Source organism: Glossina fuscipes, unplaced genomic scaffold (assembly GCF_014805625.2).
Source record: "Glossina fuscipes isolate IAEA_lab_2018 unplaced genomic scaffold, Yale_Gfus_2 59, whole genome shotgun sequence".
Classification (NCBI taxonomy): domain Eukaryota; kingdom Metazoa; phylum Arthropoda; class Insecta; order Diptera; family Glossinidae; genus Glossina; species Glossina fuscipes.
Window position 1 is genome coordinate 5,485,502 of NW_023998431.1, and position 26,399 is coordinate 5,511,900.

General features: G+C 35.0%; 1 protein-coding gene across 1 annotated transcript in view; it reads left to right on the forward strand.

Annotated features, from left to right (window-relative positions):
• Positions 1-26,399, forward strand: part of LOC119637442 (serine-rich adhesin for platelets) — a 95,196-nt gene that overhangs the window by 34,310 nt on the left and 34,487 nt on the right. Inside the window, exons 2-6 of the mRNA XM_038033461.1 lie at positions 11,495-11,628; positions 14,619-15,468; positions 19,312-19,419; positions 19,519-20,111; positions 20,228-20,412. Of these exons, the coding sequence (XP_037889389.1) occupies positions 11,495-11,628; positions 14,619-15,468; positions 19,312-19,419; positions 19,519-20,111; positions 20,228-20,412 (1,870 nt within the window). The remainder of the gene's footprint in view (positions 1-11,494; positions 11,629-14,618; positions 15,469-19,311; positions 19,420-19,518; positions 20,112-20,227; positions 20,413-26,399) is intronic.

The following is a 26,399-nucleotide window of genomic DNA, read 5'->3' on the forward strand; positions in this document are numbered from 1 at the left end:
TAAATAACTTATTGCAATATTTCTTAGGACTCAGAATTAGAAAGATTTTTGTATTAAATTTTCTTTATGAAATGAAAAACGTTTAGGATGAGCGAGCATTTAGAGAGAGTAGACTTTTTCGGGTAGATACGTTTACAAGTTGTATGTACAGTTGAAAGAACGCGAAGAACGGATTGAAGACGGAGAGCGTCCAGGACGATCATTGACCTTTATCGATGAAAGTCACGTCAAATAAAATAAAGATTTGCTGCTCAAAAACAGTCGATTAACAATTAGGAACCTTGCTGACGTTGTTGACATTTTAAAACAATCTGAAGGCGTCAAATCTCGACCGATACCATAAACTCTCAATTTCTGCTCTGTTTTTTCGTGATCATTTCATTCAAAATTCAACCTATATCGTTCCACAACCTCCGCATTCATCTGATGTCGCCCCATACGACTTCTGCCTATTGTCTAAACTCAAAAGACTTCTCCGGGGACAAGAGTTTGACTTGATTGAAGAGATGTAAACTTGATCGCAGAAAGCTTTGAAGGCCATTCGACTAAAATAACTATTTCGTGGATTGGAACAAACGTTGGGTTGAGCGTATAGTGTCGAAGGTCGATTACTTTGGAGGCGACATATATAAATTGGGAATATATCCGCCTGAGTGGCCGAGTAAGCAAGAGTCTCGACTAGCAACTCAATGATCGTGGGTTCAAATCTGAAGTGCAGTAAAGTTTTTAATAAAGCCGAAAGCCTTAGATGATAGTGCTTTAGTCTTAGAATTTATTCTCTGGCTAAATTTATAATAATAATAATAATAATAATAATGAATTTGGAATAAAAAATAGACTTAAAAAAAATTAAAATTAAATTGGTTTTACTTTTTGATTACAGCAATATGTTGATATTGTTAGCCCTTTTGCATCTTTATTCTGTGGGACGTATTTTGGTGTGCTTGGCGATCTTTTCTATAGAAAAAAATGCGTGTCGATGGAGCAGTGAAGGGAATCATGGAATCACTATTAGAGAAGCTGCTTAAGATGTCGGCATATTGATTGGTTTATGCTATGCAATTTCTCTCGGATGGTTTGGGCATGAAACATGTTACATGATAATATGCCAGCTCAGACTTTATGCATTGTTCGTAATTTTTTTGGCGAAAAACAACGCTTTAATCACGCATCACTCCATCTTATTCACCGGGCTTGGCAACCCGAAACTTTTGTTGCTGCTTCGAAAACTGAAAACATCCATGGAAGGACGGAATTTTGTCACAATTAATGCGATAAAGACAACGTAAGAAGTGCTCCGGGGATTGCCAAAAAACACTGACGTATCCAAGGGAGTTACATTGATAGGAGCCAACTAGTCATTGACGGATACATCAATAATTTTCGAGAAAAATAAAATGTCGCTTATTTTTTTTTAACATACCTCGTACGTATTTTTTTTTTTTTTTGTATTTGCATGTATTTTCTATATAATGAATGTACAATCGATGCTAGTTACAAACTTGATAAACTTTCCTCGCATTTTCCTATTTTCTTAACATGTAAAATAAAATTTAACTTTTTTTTTTTGCTTTATTTTGATTTGCCCTTCTTGAAGAAATTCCTCTGAGGAAGCCCTTTACACTAGAGATGTAGCAGTAATTGATGACGAAAGCATATGAATTCTCATATGTATCTTCTATAAAAGTATTTAACTAGAATTTTACGTAGATATGTAGAAAAATTTAAATGGAAATATGTGCGCATTGCCATTATAATGCCTTGATGTATTTGCCGATGGTAAGGGGCGAATGTCTGAAAAAAAAAAATGTAATCAAACAATTTGGGATTTTGTACTTGTTCGTCATTATGAAATCACGCGCAAAATAGTTACCTACGGTTTTAAGCCAACGCTCAATAATCAACATCAGATGTAACTTAATAGGAAAATCTTCTCATAAATTAACTTTTTTTTCGTTTACATAGGTTAAGAGGCACACGCCTTATCAAATCGTAAAAATCTTTGCCAAAAATGTGGATAAGAGTCGAATGAAATGTTACCTTAATCTGACCAGAAGCGGTTGTTTGGAAACTTTGCTGACTTGCTTATGCTTCGCCTATGGCAAGACTAAGATACGCCACACACCGCATGGTTTCATTCGTTCATTTCATTCATTGTAAACAGTTTTCCTTCCTTTGTCTGTTATCTACTGCTACTACTAGGAGTTATAAGTTGCCTTACGAAAAGTTTATTGATGTACTAGTGGGAATAATATTCAAATCTAAAAATAATAAATAACAGTAATCCATTTGAAACATTCACTACTGATCTTATATCGTTTATTTAATAAAGTTTATTTAATTATATAAACAAGAACAAAAAAAATCATAATGCCCTGATTCCTGCCTCCATTAGATACCATTCACAAGTTCGCTTAATACGGTTATTCATATAACTAGTCCCTCAAAATAAGGCATTATATGGCGTTATATTGTTGTAAAACTGGCCCGATTAAAACCATTTTAAATGGGGCTTATTCTTGGGCCAAAACGTTTTACTTCACGTTTTACGTTTTATTTGAGATAATTTGTCAACTCATCTCAAAAGTTGCGGCCTATAGGTCGAACACGAAAAAACAAGACGGACAGACAAACTGATGAGTCAGAAGGTGATTCTAAATCAATCGAAAACACTTGGTATTTGGTCGCATGCATTAAACCTGAGAAAGGAAATTTTTTGAATCCAGTCACATATAATCTTTACATAGCAATAGGGACTAATTAGTTTTCGGAAAGTAGTAGAAAAGACTCTATTAAGCGAAATGCCGCTGTAAGGTATTTCGCAGTCAGGGCTTGTCCAATTATAACGATTTAACTTGTTTGAATTGGAACTTTTGCCCAAGTCTCTACCATGTGATAACAATCTCACGGCTATTCGATTTTATGAGAACTTTTTACTCCACTAAAAAAAGGCAATTTTTTACTTTTTAAAACTTAAGAGTATTTTTTCTTATAAATATTTAAAAATTTTCGTAATTTTTTTTCGGTTTTTTCATTTCTTTCTTTTATTTTCTCTTTAGTAAAGTTTTTTATAAATATTAAAAATGATGTTTCTATACAGACGAATATATATGTATATATATGTACGTGGGTGTGTGTATATATAAAATGATTTAAAAAAAGCAACCAACAAAGAAAAGCTTATATAGTGTTTGGAACAAAAGAACAGACCGACATTAAAAAAAATATCTCCGGGGCTTAAGTATTTTTAAATACACGCAAAATTATAAGAAAAAATGAGCTTAAGTTGAACATCTGTAACATTTTATATCGCTTGTATACTGACTTTTACGAACGAAAACGCCGGCTCGCTTCTATATCTACTTGACTTTCACTTTTCCTTAGATTGATGGATAAGATCAATATAATATTTGTTGCGACCGTTCGATTTGATTTTCATTTCTTTGTCATTAAAAAGCATTTAAAAATCAGGGCAATCGTTCAAGAAGTAAACAACGGATTATGCAAACATCTTTTACGTGCTGCCAGGCGAGCATAAAAATATAACTTCAAATATGTTATCACGAAGTGATAGATTTTTGTCTCTCATAGCTTGAAACATATATATATATATATATATATATATATGTGTGTTATTGAAGCCCATCTCTCTCGTTTCAATGTAAGTTAATGGAAACAATTGCAATTACCTGTGTTAAGCAGTCTAGTTTAAGGGAGCACGCTCCTCGCTTTGGAGAAAACCGGTCTTTTTCCTTCTTTGAAAAGCCGTTACTCGTTAATGTCTCATCTCTTTAACGGCAGTATTGGTGCGACAGTCGTAATGTTCTCGATATTTGTGTATTTTTTATTTTCTTACTCACCAAACTCAACTAAATACATCAACAGTCGAATTCAGTTGACTCTTAGAAGTAAATCTTATACTAATTTAAATAATAATATTAAAAGAAGCTAGTGCAAAAGATATTAGGAGAATTAACAAAAAATAAATAAAATAATAATAACAATAATTAAATAATAACTCATGTATAACTCAATAAGAAGCAAAAAAAAAATGGAGGAAAAAAGCATATATACAATTAGCACAAAAGCACACCCACTACCAGTACAGAATCAAATTGCAAGTGAATCCCTAAACCATTGCAAACATGCAAAACCTTGGCGATCAATAACGGTAAACAATACCAGTTAATTTTCGAACCACAGCAGGATGTTAAGCCCGCAAGTTAATTTAAAAACAAACATAGGCAAATCGCGCGTATGAAGCGCGTAAGTTGTTTTAGACTTAAAAGAATCCGATATTGAGATTCAATGATAGACATCGCTTAGGTTTCTGGAAACAACTCTAAACGGGTCAAACAGCTCATAATTATATTTACATTGACTTAGTTTAACGAAAATACAGTGTCTAGAGAAACGGTTAGGGACATTAAAGCTTATTATCTTACCAAACAATGTGGACGAATCGATGGCACCATTAATTAATTTAATTAAGGGTAAATCGACGTTTTTCCAGTGACGGTGAACATAACAGAAACAAACTATTTTCATAACGAGGCAAAGAGACAAGCGGGTCCCAACCCAAATTCCTAACGGCAAACAGCAAGAATTGCTTTCGAACGCATTCAGTTAAACCTACAGATTTTTAGATGTTAATAAGAATAACCCAACACAGCAGAGACATAATCTAACTAAGTACATGTGTAGCGCCTATGTAATGCAAGGATCCCGAAGCTCTTTGGACACTTCTTAATGAAACCTAGCGCGGACTTTGCTTTACTTAAAGAGGGTTTGGTCGAATAGAACCCTTAAATCGATGAACGAATCAACATTTTCTAACTTTTTTTTTGTGAGTCAATGAAATACGCAGTACTGGATGATTTCCGTCTTAAGAAAGAAAGTTTCTTGCATTTTTCTAGATTTAATTTCATAAAATTTAACGAGCACCATGTAACCAAATCAATTAAGCCAATGTAAAGCTTAAACGATTGCGATTCCAAGTAGAAGGAAAAAAAACAGTTTAACATCGCCAGCGTACATGAAGTTCTGAAGCTGTATTCAATCACCGGGGGAAGATTATTAATGTGTAACCTAAATAAAAGAGGTTCTAGGGAAGTTGGACGTCGGGCGAAATTTATCCGAGGTGATGAAGTTAAACACAACCTTGCACCAAGTGCAAAGGGAAGCCAGAGGCCTGAAGTTACGGTTTACTAGGTCAAACGCTTAACTAAAATCAGTATATAGGACCTTCGTGCGGGAGCCACTAGGAAAAGCTATGGAAACATGGCAACTAAACTCTAAGAGATTGGTGACAGCAGATCTTCCTTTCCGAGAGTCATGCTGGAATAAAGAAATATCAGGTTCAATAGCAAAAGCTAGGTGCTGAGTAACAATTCGCTCAAACAATTTACGTAAAACACTCAGATTGATGATGCCTCCGTAGTTCTCAACGTGATGTCTATTTCCACATTTGTGAATTGAAGTTAGGAAACAGATCTTCCAACACCAAGGGAAAACACCTGATTTAAAGGACTGACTAAAAATCATGAAATAACACTACATAGCTCGATAGAGCATGCTTTAAGCATGCATGATGGAATTCCATCAGATCCAGGCGCAGAGCTATACTTTAGAGACCTCAAACCATCTAAAACATCATTTTGTAAAGTGACCAAGTTAGGAATCAAAATTGAGTTACATAACGGATATGGATAACTGACAGTTGAACCGGAATTAGTATTTGAAAAATTAAAACACCACTACCCGTGCGATTTAATCGGTCCTTTCTGAAAATGTGGAAAGAATTGTGAAAAAGTTCCGACGAATGTAAATCAGGCTTTAACCAAGTTTCAGTAAAGGCCAAAGAGGAAAACTGCGTGCTCACTGAATTTAGGAAAATAGATGGAATTTTTGAGTTTAAGCCACTAGTGTTTTGGTAAATGAAAGACACTGGATCTGAAGAAACATTTAGTTTTTTGAGGGTGAGGGAGCTACAGAGTTAGTACTAAGGAGTCGGTCCCGAGGAATGAATTCCTTAATTGAGGATCCAACTGGCCACAACGGTTTGTTTAGAAAAATTTCTCTATATTCAGGCGGAACTAATACTTTAAATGACGAGATACGTTGAGATGGAGCCAATTTGAAAATGCTTGTACGCTTGAAATTAACAGATGGGACTTTTGCAGTCAGACAACTTTTTACATTATCCACAGAGATGTCAGGCGTCAGTCTTGACACGAATATTGCCTTTCTGGGGGTTGGTTACGACAAACAGACGTTATCCCTAGTAGGAACAATAGGATTTGCAGGTAGAGAATTTTCAGATGGCGAGAATATAGTGGGAGTGACCGCGTTTGCACGTTCAGCTTGTGGGACTTGATCAGCTTGGTGACTAGCAGACATCCCCGAACAGCCAGGAGGAGAGGCAGATTTGTTATTTTTATAAATATTTTTTGACACCACTGGGAGGAGATATCCTTGTCACTTCAGCATAGCTGGAACGAGAGAGGCTTACCAACTTACTTGAAACTTTTTTATTAGCGACCGACTCAACGATAGCAAAAATGCCAATGTTCTTTGTAGAGACAGATGGAGAATTTACATGAATCGACGAAATCAGATTTAGGCGAAGGCAGAAATGAAGTACTATCCGCTACACTACGAGTTAGTCTTATACAGGCTGCGGGAGAAGGTGAGTGCTCTAGATAAGGCCCCTCATTGAACATTGACTTGATTTTTTCAAACTTCCCACACAAAATAACGAGATTTTTGCTTAGTGCAGAAAACCCATTCCTTGTCTCCGTGAGCAGTTTATAAAAATCCAAATGAAAATTTCCCGCTTCCGACAGTTGAGACATGACCAGCGTAAACTCTCTCTCATTTTTCTCTGGATTTATTGCTTCATTACAGATTAACGTAAACAGATTCTGTGAATTTAAACTATCAGTTAGAGTTTTGAAATAGAAATCACTATTTATTATTCACACATGTACACATCAATTTACGTAACAATTAATTCGTTTGCTATGCTTTATTTCCTTCGCAACTGACTTCAATTATCTCAACTAAGTTTTGCCATTACCAGGTATGTAAACACGAAACCAAAATTTGCTCACAGTGGCCTTAACGCCACGTATAGAGGAAATATATGCTTGAAGTATAGTGCAGCAGTGTTCTTTTTTTTGTATAGATTTACCATACGGCAACCATAAGTAATCGTAATACCAATGCGTGGTGTAACGAAAAAATAGCTTTTTCTAAGAACGTAAAGGTCGAGGTTAATCGGGAAAGCATCGCAAGCCGGCGTTATTGACAGGCCACACATAGACCCGTTAAATTCCGTCTATGCTGCTATTCCCTAGTCTTCGACACGACCGCCCTGCTACACCTAAATTGAAGCGTGTTGCCGTTTAGGCATTATGTGCAGTCCATTGTTATTCTTAGATATTTTATAGCTTCTTTCGATCAGTATATGTACCAGTGTTATCCACTTTAAATATAAACTTTTCCAGCTTCTTCCTTAAAATTATTTGCACCGGTTTTTTGTGTGTGTTTGCATGTACGCGTTTGTATACACGCGTGTGTTGTTTTACATTTCATTTGTTTGTCTTGCCCGAATTCCTTTCATGTTTTTCTTTGTAATTTTCTACTCATGTTTGTTACGTTTCGTTTACATTTACACGGAATTTATTTTCGTTTGTTTTTGATTGCTTCGGTTAACGATTTTTAGGTCAATGTATATCGCGTGCTTATCATTTCTTTCAGATTTATTATATAATTTTTAACCTTTTCTGCTCCTACTGTTACGGTTATGGAACTGTGAACTCAAGGTCGACTGTGTAGGTATTTAAGCTTCCGTTCCATGATTGATATCTAAAAAACGAAATCATTAACAAATCGATTTAACACTTTTCTTAACCAAGAACCTGGAAAGATTTGTAAAGTTGAAGTGATGAATGTGGGATACACATAACACTTCTTTTTTGTTTTTAACAATAACTAAGCAATTACCCGGACGATAGAGTTTGAAGATCAGTTATAAGAATAAGAGGACCACTGGTCCTTGTTGCGAATTTCTCCTTCAAGCCGGCAGATTAGAAAGCCATTATAAAGGGTTTGAATAGGCGAAGGTCTTCCCCGTACTTGATTAAAATCATTGACAGCTACTTGCATGAGAGAAATCTACTGTATAATACACATGATTACAGCCAAAAGGCTCCATTTTAGGTCCCTTATTCTCTGGATCTGATGTATGACAGCCTGTTCAACATGGGACTTTTAAAAGTGTTACGGATAAAGCATTGGCAACTGCAACTGCCCTGAGCTAAACATAAACGGATCAAAATAAGCGAGGCGAAAACTTGTATGTAGCGTAAGCTATAATGATGACGACCGCACCCATTTGGACAGAAAAAGAATTACAAAATAAAACACCTCCAACGATTGCTAGAAGTTTGGAAGTAGGAATGTTACCCATTGAGCAGCTGCTTAAGGAGGAACTATAAACCCAAAGCGCGAAAAACGAAACAAAACTATTTGAAGACCGCGGAGTTAAATCAGCGGTAGGAAAACGACACAAAAGGAAGGCTCCCCCACTCCAAATCTTGAACAATGAATGGCGAAAACACACGGAGAAGTCCATTTTTTTCTAATCCAAATTTTGACGGGTCACGGAAATTTCTCGAGTTATTTGTGCCGTTTCAATTTACGAGCAGATAACGCATGCACCCTGCACCAAAGCATGCACGAGGACGCACAGCATAGTGTTATAGCATAGTGCCTGGCTTTGGCATGTCTAACCAACCTGCTTTCCATGTCTCTGTATGTAGAAATCATATCGCGCACCTGGTTGTGGCCATGCCGGAGGCATGCTTCGGTATAAAGGCACACGAGACGACATCCGAACCCCTAATCTCATGCGAGAACAGGGGAGTACGATGATACAGTGAGGATCAACAATCAATAAAGGTGAATTTTGATGTAATGTGAACACATTTGCAGGATGATTTTACCCCAATCTCGTTGATAGCGCGCTGCTACTACATCTATAAAAATAGAAGAAAATAAATGAGAAAAAGACATAGATATCGATGTGTGTAGATAAGAGTAACTGTTAGCATTTCTGGTGCAAGAGTGCATTAACCATACGCTAATGTTTACAACATTCAGAAAGACTAAAGATAGGTCCACATTTTGTTCTGACAGCCAATTTCGGAATTAAGTTAGGCTTCTTCGTGTTTTGGTCTGATGTGTATATAACATGTGTCTTTGTATATAACCTACAAGTCGTAAATTGTGAGTAAATTTTAACGAAATTTGCTATGTTGATATATATTGGCCCAAGGACGAGTTTTGTTGATTAGACTGCTTTCGAGGCTCTGCAAGTATAACGAACCATTTTAGAAAAGTCATTATATAAAGAGAAGTTTTATTTATTGTTTTTTTGGATCGCCTAAGCCGAGGATCAACCTCTATGAAGAAAGTAGTAGATGAAGAATAATAAAATTTATGATGAGAAAATTAATTTTGGCAAAGTTTACACTCCGCACATCTACCGTATACGGATGTCTATGAAAAAGCGGGACTTTGCGTAGATATAAGATATCATCTTTGATATTTTATCCTGATAATGAATGACAACAAATATTGAAGGAAGCAATGTAAGGCATTTAACGGCCGACTTTTCCTGACTGTAATGTTTTTACGGGATGTTTCAATTATGCAATTTATTTTTCAGATTTACTATGCGATTTTGGGTGATTTGAACTTCCCATGCGTAATATTTGAAGTCATGTCGCACCAGTTGTTATGCTAAGAAATCTTTGTTTAATTATTTGAAGTGATCGTAGCAATTGTTTTCCTACTACTACTGCTAAGACTATTTTTTGCAGTTTAGTCATAGTACCTTTAAAAGTAGTCAAGCCAGTAGTTACGTTTAAGACGTGAAATCCGTTTTCAAGAATTCAAAATAGTCTCGTGGGACTTAAGGGACATAGCAGATGCACTAAATAGGACCGAATCAGGAACGAATGATGATAAGTGAGCACTACACAAGGAGAAGAAGTATAAGAAAGTGAATCGCTTTCTCGAATCATAATGATTTTCTAGGTGGGTGATATGATTTTATAAAGCGCCGCCTTCAGCGCTTCACGGTCATAGCACATGATTGCTTTGGCTTCAGGTTATCTATGCTATGTATGCATGTGCGGCTATCTATGCCATGCGTGAATGACGTCGTGCATATTATGTATGTGCACGAGTAGCTTGATATATGCTTGACGGCGCTCGGTAGTTGTTATTTTGTTAATTCACGTGGTTGTATTGCGAAATATATTTTTCCGTTTGCGTTAGTGTTAGCTGTGCAGAAATGTTCTATGACGGTGGATATAATCCTGGTAGAGCTTCTAAACTGTTACGAAATGTTGATGGCTTTTGCACGTTAAACGTGTGTATACTTCTATTAAAGAGAGTACAAGAGCGCCGGAAACGCCGCAATTAGAGGAAGTTTTCGGTGAGGAAACCATTTAGGTTTATGTTCATATACATGTACATACATACTTTTACTCGTTTCATTCCTTTTTTTTTTTTTTTTTTTTTTTTGATGCATCCGAAAAGAGTTTATTGAGTGTTCTGTACATAATTATGATATTTTGTGTTTTTACGAAACATGGGATTTATGATTGCCGGCTATAAGCTATCATATATAGCATGTAATTGGTTGTGCATTTTGTATTTTGGAAGTAAACTCCTAAGCCCGAGGGAAGATGTTTTTCAAACTTTTCCTCTGGAGAGAACACGTGTGATAATAAGGGCAAAATGGGTCTTATGGGTCTTATGCTTATGACTTCTATGACAAAATAATTTGTTGTTGTGTTTCTTTGACTAAATTGCTTTTTCACTTTTCTGAGCCGTGCTTCAGAGGCGACGGGGACAAGGAAAACTTAAGTGGACTACGGGTTACCACTTAACACTTAAATCGTTATCGATATAGCGATTTTCCGAAATAATGCACTACTTTGAATAGCATTCGTCCTTAGGCCAAAACAGGTTGGTGTATCAACCACAGACAGATAAACAAATTTAGATTGATCCAGGAAGAAAGAAATGATAGTTGATATAATTTAAGAAAGGGAAAATCTTGCTTTAGAAAGCGACTCTGAATTGAGTGGTACAGCGAAAGATGAGTCCATATTACGCCCGTTCAAGTGTTGTACACGTCCGCGTAATGTCAATACACCACAAGTTTCACAAGTGATGTAGAGTGTAAAAAGAAAAGCTATTCTCGTGATATCCGAAAAAAATGGAATTTTATTGTAATCACCTTTAATCACATACTCGTGTTTAAAATATAAAGACAATAATGTTAGAATTGCACATCAGGTAACTGCAACGTTTTTTTAAAAACATTTAACCTTAATAAGAAATACAGCAAATACAATTGATTTCCGTTTTTTGATGGCTTAATATTGTTTTTTTTTTTTTTTTTTTTACATTTCAGCGATGGATACAAAATTAGATGCTAGACAAGGACAATTTCCGGCCTCATTTCCGGATACGTTTAAAAATTATTTCACTATGATGAACGAAGATGAAGACCACATGGAATTGTTTTCTAATTTGTTGGAAGATAAGGTAATCGTTTAAGAAAATGCATTTAAAGAGTTTTGCGAAAATGTTTTTGTTAAAAAAGTTAATTTTCCGAATATAACTGGAATACTATATACTATGTATATATATATGTATTTTATGTAATGCATAATCTGAAAATCCGCACTGTCTATCTGAATATCGAACTACTGATTTCATTAATTTTAATGCTACTCTTTACTCTTTAGCACTTGGGGAGGAACGGAGGTTGTAAAGATGGACGCACGTGTCATGTTCGTGAATATGGGTAGGGGGCGGCAAGAGATTGTACACTTTTGTTCCACCGACATTCCGTAGACGGTGACCATTGAAACAAACACGCTTGCTTCACCCTTGTAAGATCAAACGGAAAGCCGAAATTTACCTACCGAACGAACAAATCATAAGCCATGGGCCATTCTTTACTCCATCCTACCCAAGGTCGACTTCGACCCACGATTGGGAATGGGAGATTCTCATACATATGTGCACTTATTTCACTTGTTAAGTATAATATCAGGTGGTGAAGGATGAAATTTTTGTAAAAATTCATCTTTTTCGCTTCGCGGATTTGAGCTAAATGAGTTCAATGCAATAATAGCTTGCAAACGACCAACTTCAACTTCATAATTCTTTGGTACTTTAAGTTCATTCAGATTCAAGGGTGATTTATTGTTCCCCATTATTGATCATTGATTTTTCTGGGTGATCGCGCGGCTTACTTGTGAGCTTAAAGATGACTGTAAGAAATTTTCGACCAAGTAATTGCAGACTTGACGAAAGGGGAGAATTTCTTCAAAATTGACACTTGAACGCGTTAGATGCTTTCTTCTCCATACATAGGTATACAACGAGTTTACTGTACCGCTGTCTTCTTCGACTTTTATCCAACCTCCCAAGTGAGAATCATGAGATTTTCTCAATTATTTAAAATTCACCGATTCTATAGCCGATTTTTGTCTTAATTTTTTCTTAAAAAATAATATTTGACGCGGGCTAAAGTCAAAATATTGTAAGGAACACACGATATTTGCAAAAGTTGAAGTTATGCTTCCAGAAAAATATTAGTTTGTTTTTCCAGGAGAGAAATTGTGACAACTAGTGATTTGTTTTAAGACTTGTACTTTCAATTACATCAACAAATTTTTTCACCCACCTATTATAATATCGATCTATTCGTAATCACTTTCTGAAGGAATCTAAGCTTCGTGTCTGCATGTCCGCGTTGTGCTTAATATATTTGTCGCAAATTTTTGAGCTAATTTAGTGAAATTTGGTACACTAACCTGTTTTGGCCCAAGGACGAACACTATTGAAAATAGTTCGGGTTGGACCACTTTTCCGACCACTTACCAAATAAAAATTTATTTTGGAAAATTGTTGTATGAATCGCTGTACTGTATTAAATCCAGTTGTGTAGGGAGTTTTGGGGTGTGTTGTCAGTGAGCCGCGAATACGCTCGTATTTTTTTTTTCTAGATAATTTTGGGCTATTTTAAGTGAAAAGAAGAACAGGTGACTTTTTCTATTCATTAGTAAGAAATAAGTAAAATATAGCCTCGATAATGGCGTCTAATAAGTGTACTCAGTAATATGATTTCTTCGGCTGAAGCTGAATTGCTATTCACAAATTTACAAATTAATCAAAACATTGTCTTGAAATCTATACATATATATATTTTTACTTAATACTTAATTTTACTCTAGATCTGCCTTCCTTCTGCCTGCGTGTAAATGTTCAAAATTAATCATGCGAATATCTGAATATGTGAATTCAATTGAGCTACAAGAATGTTAAAATTTAAGCGTATGACGATAGACGTAAGGTAGAATTACTTTTTGAAATTTTTTTTTTCGTTAAATCGATGAGGGATAAAAACAGATATTCGGTCTAATCAAAGGCATTCAAGTCAATTCAACTTTAATGCTTTTAAGTATTCGTTACTTTAAAGTAGTATTTTACTTAAATCTACGCCACCACACACGTTTAATATGGAATAATATCAAATTCTGTGTACATCTTTCTCTTTCTCTTTCTCTTTTTATTTTTATTTTTTTTTATGTAATTATTTTAGTTTTTCCTTTTTGAGAATAACAACAGATATGTCTACAAATGTATTTACCTTTTCCTAACTTCGAGCACATCCTTATGTATGTATGTATGCATAGACATATAAAATGGATTTCGTTCAGTGCATTACCACTGTGCTTGCAGTTGTGTAAGAGTTTGGATATGAAACCTTTGCGAATTACGTATAGCTATGCAGTAGATTTGTTGTCAGTTAAATTACGTTAGATCTGATATATATCAGGGGATATGATAAATTTGCTTTAAAGTAGCAAATGTCAAAGTAATCTTTGAGAATTCTTTCCGAAATTTAAAGAGTAATAATGCGTACAAATAAAATAAAGAATTTGTTCATTAATCTTCGTTCTAGTAAATTATAGTCAACTTTATTACTTTAATAAGTTTTAAAAAAAAAAAAAAACAAATATATAAACATACGAGAAGACCTTAATAAACTCTGTAAACTGCAATAAATATAATAAACAGAGTAGAGACTTGTGATTTCTTTTAGTAAGACTGTTGTGAACGTTATTGCAAACGTAAGGAATATAATCCTCAATATGAAAGTACAACGAGCTCTCTATTTACAATATGAATAAGAGTCTGAGCAAAGAAACAATAAACTTGCTAATAAATATATAAACATGCAAAATAAAGAGGACTATTAAGTCTGCAAGTTATTCTTCCTTTGTGGCGATCTTTTATGTGTACCTAAGAATACATACATATATATATATGCATTTATGTAAATGAAATCTTGCAGTATCTGCCGTATCAAGCGTATCTGCGGTGATGCACAATATGTACGAAAGACGGTATAACCTAACCATAAATTATTTGCACCGTTCGTTTGATTAGCTAATAAACTTCATGAGTACATTTGTGTATGTGTGCAGTTGACAATCTTGGGAACATTGTTATTCTTGCAGGTAATACCACGTGTGAATACAAATCAATTTCAGCAAAGACGTTACGGTGGCAGTTTACGATGCTCGACTAATCCTCGTAATCGACATAATTTAAGTTGCAGTCATGTTGGCGACAAAGGACCAGGAGAGGCGGATATACATGGCAGTGCTGTTCATCATGTAGGCCGTTCAAATTCTTTTCGTTTTAACAGGCCACGAAACAATGCCATCAGTTCGAGTAATAATTTGTTGAATAATTTCGCAACGCCTGAACGCACAACATCTGTCTGTGGTGCTGGTGGAGGCACCGCCAGCGTATCTGCTGCTGGCGGCGGTCTTTTGAATAGTGTCAAACTGGGTGGCAGTAGTAATAATTTATTTTGCAAGCACATGAAATACTGTTGCTTACATCAGCCACAACATCAGCAGCAGAAGCAAAAAATCGCACTTCAACAACAACTACCTTTGAAAAGTTCCAGTCAACAGCAACTATTTCAACAGCAGCCCACTACTTTATCAGCATTACAATATCAAAAGCTGCAACAGCAGCAATTTCAGCCGCAAAATACTTATCATTACGATTATAGCAGCAGCAGTACACGTTTGGGACCAGACGGCGAAGATAATGCCGGAAGCTCAGCCATGAGTAATATAACAAATTATTTGGTCAATGGTCAAAAACAACTTCCGCATCATCCTCAATCGCAGCAGCAGCAGCAACAGCACCAACAACAACAACAACAACAACACCAACAACAACAGCAGCAGCAGCAGCAGCAACAATCGGTTTCATCTGCAACTAGTCAACAGATAATCAAACAACCGCCACAAAAGCGTCATTCAATTATTTTGGAACGTGCTTTCGACTTTGGTAAGCAGCCTGAACAATGGAAAAACAAAATAAAATAATTTAAAACAAATATCGAAACGAAAACAGAACATAGAATGAAAAAAAAAAAAAAAAAAAAAAAAAAAATTTTTTTGGGGGGTTTTGTTGGGGGTGTAACAAAACACGAGTAAAATTTTCCTTTTTTTTTTTTTTTTAATATCTAGGCCAAATGGCTTTAAGCTTCAATGAATGTTTACAGTCTCTTTAATCGCAAACGAAGTGTGAAATGAGTGAACTGAATGGATTTCAAAAGGAACAGGTATAAAAACTGGACAGTTACTCAATTGCTTTCTCGTAAGGGAACGCTATGATTAAATCAAATTTGAAATCAATTTTCGAACAAACTGAATATTAGCCGATAGCTGCTTTTAAAACTATGTTGGATTTGCCAACTTGTGCTTGCGGTGAACGGCATTTACATAGAATTCTGATGACTTCTCAAATCGCACGTTCTTTAAAAAGTTAATTTCATTTCATTGTAACGTTTTATTGTACCATTTATCACTACTAACTTATACGTTACGGCCCATACGCGCTTGACGCAACCATCATTCGTCAGCTTTGATTCTTATAGGGGGCACAGTCATTACTGATGAACATATTTACTCTTTATGGGCGCCAAGAAATCAATTAATTGATGATCTCGAGATAAGCGTTTCCCCTTTCTATTAAGATATATCCCAGGAAGTATACTAGAAGTATAGTAAAGAAGTAATTTCGATCTATTAAATAAAAAATCTTTCTCTTCTTAATACGTAACATAAAATTTAATGCATTGTTTTCCGAATATCTTTTTGGTCATACTTCTGGCAATTTTAAATATTCTTCCAACTAACTAAGGCCTGGAAATTAGCGCAACATGCATTGTGCTCTTAAAAACACTGGTAACTGAAACAACGTAATTTCAGCCAGTAGGAGAGCGCAAGTCATTGCTAACGATCATCGGTGAGGTTGATCGGACGGTTTCTTTCGTAGATCCGTAAGATTTGTTAAATGGTTAGAGCGTACCTTTTCAATTCTCGCCAATTCTTGCCTTTATCATTAATATGTCCCATACGACATTTTCCCTATCCTGAAGGGACTCGGATTACTCTATCAAAGACTCTTGATAGACTAATTTTCTATTAAATATCGTCTTTAATCCGCCTGAGTGGCCGAGTAGGCAAGAGTCTCGACTAGCAACTCAATAGTCGTGGGTTCAAACCTCAAGTGCGGTAGAGTTTTTTAATAAAAAAGCCGATAGCCCTAGATGCTAGTGCTTTAAGACTTTAGTCTTAGAATTTATTCTCTGGCTAAATTTATAATAATAATAATAATAATAATAATAAATATCGTCTTTCAACGCGACATGAGAATGTCTACCAATCTGTCTGTCCGACGTTTGCCTAAATACGTGTGTAATGAAATATACAAAAGATTGGAAAAATCTTTATATGGAAAAAATTTGCAATTTTTAATGTCATTGAAAATAGTTTTTCTGGCCTACTAAACGCATGTGGCAAAGTCTTTCAGTATCAAAAAGGTTAAACTTCTGATATGTTACGATGAAAATAGGTGAAAAATGTTGTTAGACGCGGTGATGTTTAATACTCGGCCATGCCGGGTTACAATGCTTTAATTCCCTTTTCCTTTGGCAATATTGATTCAAATCAAAGGGCACGAGCTCATTGTGCATAAGAAGCACATGTTGTAACATTACTCAGTTTTGTTAAATGAATTTATTTCCATTCAAGTAGACTGTAAATATTGATGTTTTTAAGCACGCCTATAATATTATTTTTTATTATTATTATCATTATTCAATTTAAGCTGTATTCCACGTAAGCCCAATCACAAATCCCAAGTAACTCCTTTTAACAGTCTTCAGCTTTCTTTTCCTTTAAAAAAAAAACGAATTCATAAAGTTATTCACAGTTTGATCAAACCGTAAGTAAAAGTAAGTAAAAGCAAATATTTCATTTTAAAACAATCGGGACGCAATCCTTCTTCTGCTAACTGAATAAAACGCGGCGATATAATATAGGCTTTCATCAATGTTCTGAGCAATATCACTGTGAAGTCGTTCTGTTTATAGTTCGCGTAATTTTGTTAAATAGCACACCTAACTAATATGAAAGAGTTTTAGTGTACAATGGTAACATAAGGTTAGAAAAGCTATAGCATGAAAGCATGGAAATACATAGTTTTCCCTTATTATTAGTGACTGGCGGTCATAAGCCCCAAAGTACGATTATTTATGTGAATGTTAACAAAAATTGTGATTCTTGCAATAAGTATACAATTACTAAAGTATAAATTGTGTGAAATATTGAATTCCCTTAGTTGTTCGATCCTTTTTATATTGTTTACATTGACTTAGCTTGCAATTAAACAATAATTGGCAATTATCAGCAATTATATTTAACTTGTAAATATTTTCATTATTTCTTGAAAAATTATTTTCTTATTCTCTTTTATAGTAAATTCACACCCAAATCAATACTCAAATTGTTCGCTCGCGCTCACAGACCGATTCGAAAGTTACATTAATCATATAATAGCCAGATATTTTAGTTTTGTGATAAAAAATAAGATAGCAATAATAGACGATTAGAAAGGGGGAGGAAAAGTAGTTTTTCATTTATAATATAAACCGTCGAAGAAGCCATTCTCTCAATCTCGGCTGCACATGTTTTCGCTATTTTTTATTATTTTTATTATTTACGTTCACAATATTCCTGGGGAATGTCGTCTATCTATGTTAAAATTCTCAATTGCTTGCGAACTGCGCAATTATTCCAAGTTATATATATACGTCTTCTCGATCAGTGCAAATCACTTCGCTGCGTAATAAAACGAACATTAGCTTTGTTAAAACAATATATTTTCCGGAGCAAAGAAAAGAACAAAAAAAAAAAAAAATAGAAAGAATCTCGGCCAAGCTAGTTCATCGTATGCTTTATTTAAAATGGGTTTGAAATTTATTTGTTCGATCGAATTAAATGAATTAAAAGGTGGTCAGCGTTAAAAATCGCTTTCCAGTGGATGTAATCGTCAACAATTAGCAAAGTCTTCACTTTGCCACGTATACGAGAAAAAGAAGAAAATTGTTTTCAATTACGATTTCGTTCTCTAGTAACTGATGAAATACATGCTCGTTATTGAAACTAATTAACTCATACGTACCGTACGCCGTACATTTTACACGTTTTCAAAAATTCAATTAAAATGCTTTTGATTTCTTTGTATATTTTTGCTTTTGGTTTTTTCTTTGCTTTTGCTTTTGCTTTCTCTGGCATGCAAATACATCACCCACAACATCGCAGCCATTGTAAATATCAGATACTTATCATTTCATATAGAGTTGTTTACCGTGGCTACATATGTAGAGTTTCGCACATATGAACTATTGTCTCTGTTTATGGGTGTACGAATGCTAACATGGATGCCTGCATGACTGAATTCAATATAATAGAGCATGGTAAGGCATATAGTAGTGAACGTCGCGACATAATTAATTTTGCAATTTTACACGTGACAATAGTAACATTTTCATTATACGGTGAGCATATGATTGACGAGTATGTTTGTTGACGACGTGTAGTAAGCACACAAACGTGAATGATAAAGCGAACGATTTCCAATTTAAGTTGATTAGAATATTGAAATATTTACATAAGCTTATGTACCTTATCTGCTATAACACAATGACACGTTTTTCTTTCTGCCGTTCTGCGAAAAAGTTACCACGAATTGATCAAAGAATTTGAAAGAACTTTTTCATTTATACTCGGGTAATGTTTGCGAAATTTGTTTGTTTATTTGTAATTTCTCCTACCTCTTTAGATGCCAGTTGTGATGAGAGTGACACAATTAGCTCAACATCGTCTACTCCGCCAACTACGAACATTCCATATACTGTGCTCAAACCAATTTTGAAACAACCGCATCAGAGTCAAAATCATCAAATAAAACAACAACAACAACAACAACAACAACAATCACATCAGCAACCACCAAATACCACCATAGTACCAAAATCAATACTAAAAGATAGTACACAACAGCAACATCAACATCAACATCAACATCAGCAGCATCGTTCTTTACCACAGCCACCGAAAAATGCTGGTATCGGTGCTTTTCATACAAAAGAGACGGCTTTGCAAAGAGTCCAACAGCAAAGCGGTTTAATAAGAGTGAATAGCAAAAGCAATCTATCGTCATTATGTGGAACTGCGGCAGCGTCAATAATATCAGCAATAACAACTACTAATGCAACGGTAGCTACAACAACGACAACTACGAATGTAACTACCTCAGGCACCACAAATCATTATCAGTTATGTGGTATGGAAAATAGAAGTATTAGTGTATTTAATATGAGTTCCACAGGAAGCGTTGTCGGCGCCACAACATTGATGATGACAACTGGCATCAATAACAACAATAATAATTCCGCTTTGGGCAACAATTGCAATAATAGCTCAACTAGTGCAAATAAAATGGGTGTCAACAAGCAAACAGCATACAGTGAAGATGAGCAATTTATAGATTATCCAGAAAGCAGTGGGACGGCGGGAGGCGGTGCCGGCGTTGCTTATAATTTTAATCAAAAAACAAATGAAAACAGAAATAACATCATTGTAAGTTATTCAACAATTGAAAATAATTCATTTTTAGTAACGATTTCTTTCTTATCTTCTTATTTTTTCTTTTCTTTTCTCATTTTCTTTTTTCTCTTTTTCATTTCATTTAAAAGAACTTGCGTCAACAAAAATCGCCTGTTTTAAATAGACGACGTTCATCATCGATTGCAACAGCTCTTCTCTCAACCGATTATAGTTACAGTCATGGCAATGCAACAACAGCAGGAAATTCAGCTGACGCCACGAATCAAGAGACAAATACAACCTTGACGCAAACTAATACGTACACTAATGCACGGTACGTAAAATTTTGATGAAATTTTAAACAATTATCGCTATACAAAAAATTGCGGTATCACTTCGGCATTAATATCGTTCGTAACGATTAGAAAGAAGCGCATCAGAGATATCACAATCTGTGTTATACAGTGTCGTCCATATTAACCAGGCGTTCGTTCGATCGTCATTGCTATTTTGTTCGCACGCGAAGAGGACGAGTCAGAAAACTGCAAGTCATGATAAAATGAATTCTTAGTTTAATTTTCAAAGTCGGATTTGAAAATGGGTCTAATTTGCGCCTTTTATAGAATAGAAATTTAAAAAAAGTGGACATTAACGGAAGGCCTTGTCAATAACTTGAAATCTACAAGACAAATTGATTTAAAATGTAGTCCCTACGCGCCATCTAAGAGTGCGGACAAAAAATGAATACGAAGAAATTAATGAATGAATTAATGTACACAATTAACAGGCAGTCTCGTCATTATAATACGCTTTTTTGTGTTCTAACAATGCAACATATCCAAGATTCGTCTTAAGACGACTATGTGCCACCATATATAAGTATTGTTGCAAAAAAAAAAAAAAAAAAAAAAAAAAAAAAGGAAAAGGGAAAGGGAAAGGGAAAACTAGAGCAAAGCGACTTAGGTTAAAAACAAAACTGTACATCAATTCGATGAAAAGCTTGGATAAATGAATAATTTACAAACGTTTTAATCGCTTTTTACAAGTTTGAGAATTTCAGATAAGTTATCTTTTGTATTATCACGAATACTCGAATTGCCGATAATGCCGTTCGTTTAGTGTAGTAAGCTTGGTGCAAATGAATTTGTTGCAACTAAGACCAAGTTTGAGTTAATATTCCAATAATATAATGTTGTTATTATAATTAAACGGAGTACTTTAAGACTTTGTCATAATGAAAAGCGGACTTTTTTTTGTAATATTTATATCTAACGTCAGACGCAAAGGGTCAGTAGATCTTATAGTTTTATTTATATATATATATGACTTGGTTTATCTGCGTTTGAACAAAGAACAAAAGCATAAAGTGTCTTGAGACCCTACTAGGAATATTAATATTTATACGTCCGAACAAAGCAGGCAAAGCAATGTCATCCGTCTATAGCTTACACAATAACATTAAATGCAACATTTCAGGTCTTTTCGCTAGAGTAACTAAACAAATCAACTTCAATCGGTTTTTATACGGTGGAAAAGGCAAGGCGGGATACCACTCCAAACCACACGAAGCAAATGATATGAGATCATGTTGAACAGACTGGAGACTGGAGATCAACGCTGTATCGGTAACTAAGAAGCCAAACAACTAATGACTATTCTAGTACTGGTCTAACTGAAGCTGTAAACCCGCTCTTGATAGCATAGCGATTATTAAGTTCTTTAGACGATTTTTTTTTTTTTTTTTTTTGAAAACCCAGTGAGGCACCTAGCTTTATTAACTGAAACCTCAACATGGATATCAAACCTGAGTTTCGAATCAAAAACATCACCTAAATCTTTACAGTTGGATACGTATGCCAGAACGTAGTTATCAATACGATGAGAGGGGGGCAAGATATTACTCCAGGCAAGCGACAGCTTCTTACATTTTTATTGAATTCAGTACCATACGATTAGCGTGCAGGTTAAGAAGATCAAACTGCAGAAGATTAACATTATACAATTAGTCAGTTTCACGTCATCCGCCAAAATTGAAACACTGGTGTATTCAAGGCACTCGCTAAGGTATATTATAAATAATATATAAATGAAAGTAGCCCAAGATGGGTACCCTGAGGAATACCAAAGATAACGGAACTAAACAATACACGTTGCGTGCGGCCAGCGAGATAGCTACTAAGCCGTGTCGCTATGTTATTCGAAAAACCAAGACTGTGTAATTTATAAACTAAGAAATCATGAACGACTCTGTCGAAAGCTTTTGAAAACTCGGTGAAAATAACATCAATTCGCTTGTGCTCGAACAATGCCTTAAAAATTTGCAAGTTTGGTAGAAGTTAAGGTTATTCTTAATTAGACATTCGGCTGTGAACGAATCTTTTGTTTCCTCGCCCTTTTTATTGCAAGGAAATCAAAAAATAAATGATTCGATCGATACTCTCCCATATGGAATGAGTGCGATTGTCAGCTTTTATTTATGTATGTATCCCTGAAAAGTTTTATCGTTATATCTGCTGTTGTTTATAAGTAATAAGCAAAAAAAAAAAAAAAAATAAGTTTTATGCTTTCGTCCCGTCCCTTGACCGATTTTGTCAATTTCGAGTACCAATGCTGCCTGTAAGAAGCTTCAATGTTCTTGTTATTTTTAAAGTCGATGTCTCAATGTTTACAAAGCAAGAGAATATTTACCGCAGAGAAATACGATCCTACACAGGTGATCGAACTCACACGCCTAGATTGATTTAGAAGTTGATATCGATCACGCTTTGCGGGCCTTGTAAACCTTTTACTAAAATAAATACCACGCCCCAGTTTCTTTGGGTGATGGTTATAAAAAAGGTTTGACTTCACGCTCGCCCTGACTATCTGATGAATGTATATAGTATATTATACAGATTTTTCATGTTTGTATTATGCACAATATTTATGAACGATGTCAACAACAGTAGACATATATTTTGGGTAAAACTAAAAAACATTAATTAAGTTGGTGAAGTTGAGAAATAAATTTCGAAAAAAAAAAAAAATTAAACATCAAGCATTAATTTTTCAATTTTCATATCTAACGAATTGAAAAAACTTAGAACTTCATTGCATTGAACTTACAAATGTCATGTCACAAGGCAGCGTAAATGTATTGACTAAAGTGTATTGTGTATTGTCTAAAGGCTCCGATCAATCACTTAATATAGTTGTAATTAAAAAACACAAGTCTAATTATTGCTTGCTTGTTTCGAATGTTAAGGATGAGCATCCAAAATTAAGGCTAACAAATCAGGTAAGTATGTGCAATACATCAAGTATAGTTAGTTATAAGTACTATAGAGTCTCAGTCGCAACAATTTTCGTTGTTCTCGCATGCATTTGCAGTTTTATATTTCGTTCGAATGATTCAACTAAAAATGCTTTGGTCAATCTATAGCTGTCAATGTCAATCTGTTTCGAGAATAAAAATCACAAAAAATTCCTAGGTGCGAGTGCTTATGTTGATCACTTGGTAGGCTCTTAACAGCATAAGCATTACAAACGGGATGAAAAATTTATCTCTACGATATTTATCGAAAGTATATTGTTAAGCAGAGAGGTATGCGAAGTAGTGGAATAGCGGAATCTGTGTAACAACCGTTACTATGACACGGGTTCGAAACCTTCCATACATTGGCTATTTCGTAATATACAGATGGTGTAGTATGAGAACAGAAATTATCCAATTTATTTAATTATTAACATAAAATATTTATTAGGTAGTCCGGAAATTTCTTGCGATTTTGTATTATAAAAAAGAAGAATTATTTATTTTTTTTTTTTTGAATGAATTAAGTTTCTCTGCAAGCTCATGAATCGTTATGTGTTCATCAGCTTCAATCATACCCTTTACTTGGTCGTCATCAATAGTATTTGGCCTTTCACTTGGTAAAGTTTCCACTGAAAATTTCCAGAACGTAACTTCGCGAACCGATTTTAGAAAGTGTGTTTTGCTACCGCATTAGCTCCATACACGGCACATATTACTCGCTATGCTAGTGCGGCTCTGTTACCTTTCTTCAAATAAACAAGGGCAAGGCCGACCTTTAAATATCCTATACACAAATTTTTGTATGAAATTACTGTTATGGGTCAATTTTCATCACCACATATTAAAACTTAGATTTTTCTGCTCTGTAAAGGATCAATTTTTGTGAAAATTCTTGTCAGGGTAGAATCCAAAAAATAGGCAGAGATTTTCCAAATTTGGTAAAGTTAACTTTTTTATGTTAAATTATTATTATGACATAATTTTCATCATGAAGCATTGAAAGTTATATGATTTTGTCATATGAACCTCAGTTTTCGTTAGATGACACGGGTTCCAAAAGCCGATCCAAAGTTTTCACAACAATTTACAATGCCGAAATACTACTACTTAGTCATTTTTGTCAAAAAATTTTAAAATTTGCAGTTTTTTTCCATACAACGACTTTATTCGCACTATTTTCAATGGTGTTCGTCCTTGGGCCAAAGTACATCTGTGTACAAAACGTCATCGAAATATCGCAAAAATTACAACCTGCAATTCGAGCGCAAAAATACGTGGACAGACCTCAGACGCACAGATAAACAGAGAGGCTTAAATCAATTCAGATTATAATTCTGAATCGATCGGTATAATAAAAGGTGGATTTGTCTTAAGCCCTTATGCGTGTTACATACGTCTGCACTAGCTTGATATTGTCTGTACCCTGGTGTAGAGTACAATTAAGGGGACCTAATTTGAACCTCCACTCCACATAAGATATCTCATGACATCTTAATAATTCATAGGAGTGTTTCAGAAAATGATATTAACGGTAGGGAATTTGGATCATGTATGCCTTTATTTTCTGGATACCCACTTACGTAGACGCTTTTACGAAACGCAAACGCTTATATGGAGAGAATATCTAATCTTCCAATATGCGGGCTGCCATGGAAATTATGGCTTTGCATGAAAGTGTGTACTTTTTGGAGTATTATTACCAAAACTAGCGAATAACTCTACGAAACGAAATAGTCGGTGTCGCCCGACTATAATGTTCTCACTTGTCTAAAAAGTGTTTTTCAAATAAAAATTATTTGCGTATTGGCGTTGTGTGCTTCTAAGGGTTCATCATTGTTTTGCCTCCCACGATCGCCGATATTAAAGTGTGTTATTCATTTGTAAGTTTCAGATATTTTTCCACAAATTCGGCGTCAAAGATTCGCTTTAAAGCTAATATGAATTTTTTGATGTTATATATGCTTGAGTTTTGTATAAATACTCGTTTAAAATTAATCGGAAATAGTGATAGAATAATAACCCGACAAATGCCATTATATGCATTCGAGGTATTGAGAGAATGAATCTTTACTCTATCCTGCTATATTCGTGGATTCCGATGATAGTCTTTTCTTTCTTAAATTTCTTAAAATTCTATCTGAAAGAAACGCGTATGCTACTTATGGCTGAACATGATAGGAAGCATTGCAAAAATTTGTATTTTGTAGATATATGTACTGAAGACTCTGGCGATAGTTTTTATATTACAGCAGGATGAGGGGTATATTCAGAAAACAGCTTCAGAGACCTCACAATGTATATATAAATATTTTTGATCAGCAGCAAATTCTAAGTCGATATAAGCATGTCCGTCTCTTCGTCTGCCTGCGTAATGTCTTTTGCCAACATCCTCCCGGCAGCAAAAATTGCGCTATTGATTTCGTATTTGGCAGAAACATTTGAAGTTCTTGCACACAGGTTAATATTGAAGATGGGCCAAATCGGCACAAAGCCATCTCCATAGTTCCACGTTAATTGAGAGCATCTCTGTTTCTCAAGAGAAATGAAAAATTGGTTTATTGATTGCTACTCAAACATTCTACGGGCAATGCTGAAGTGGCTGTATAAAAATGGCATAAATTGACCACGCCTATCCAATGTTATCATATATCAAAACTTAATATTGTCCTCAATATCTCTATAAACCAGAAGTACCAAGCTTCCAAAACTCCGTAAAATGAATAAATTTTCGGCTCCTTCCAAATTCGGATTGCATCTAAGCATGTCCGTTTGTTCGTTTGTTCACTTGTCTCTCCGAGCAGTTGCGCAGTATCTGTGGGAAGCATTCTCCCGCTCGCAGAAATGAAGATACCGCCTACAAATTCGCAAAAGAATTTTAAAATGACTCGAGCCCGTCAGCAGACACACCTGCAATGCCCTCATTCCATGGCCATGCCTCAAAAACTGTCAACATTTTTGCTTTCTGTGTTTTTTACTCGTTGCTCCTGAACTATAACATATACACGATATAAATTTTGTCTTTTATT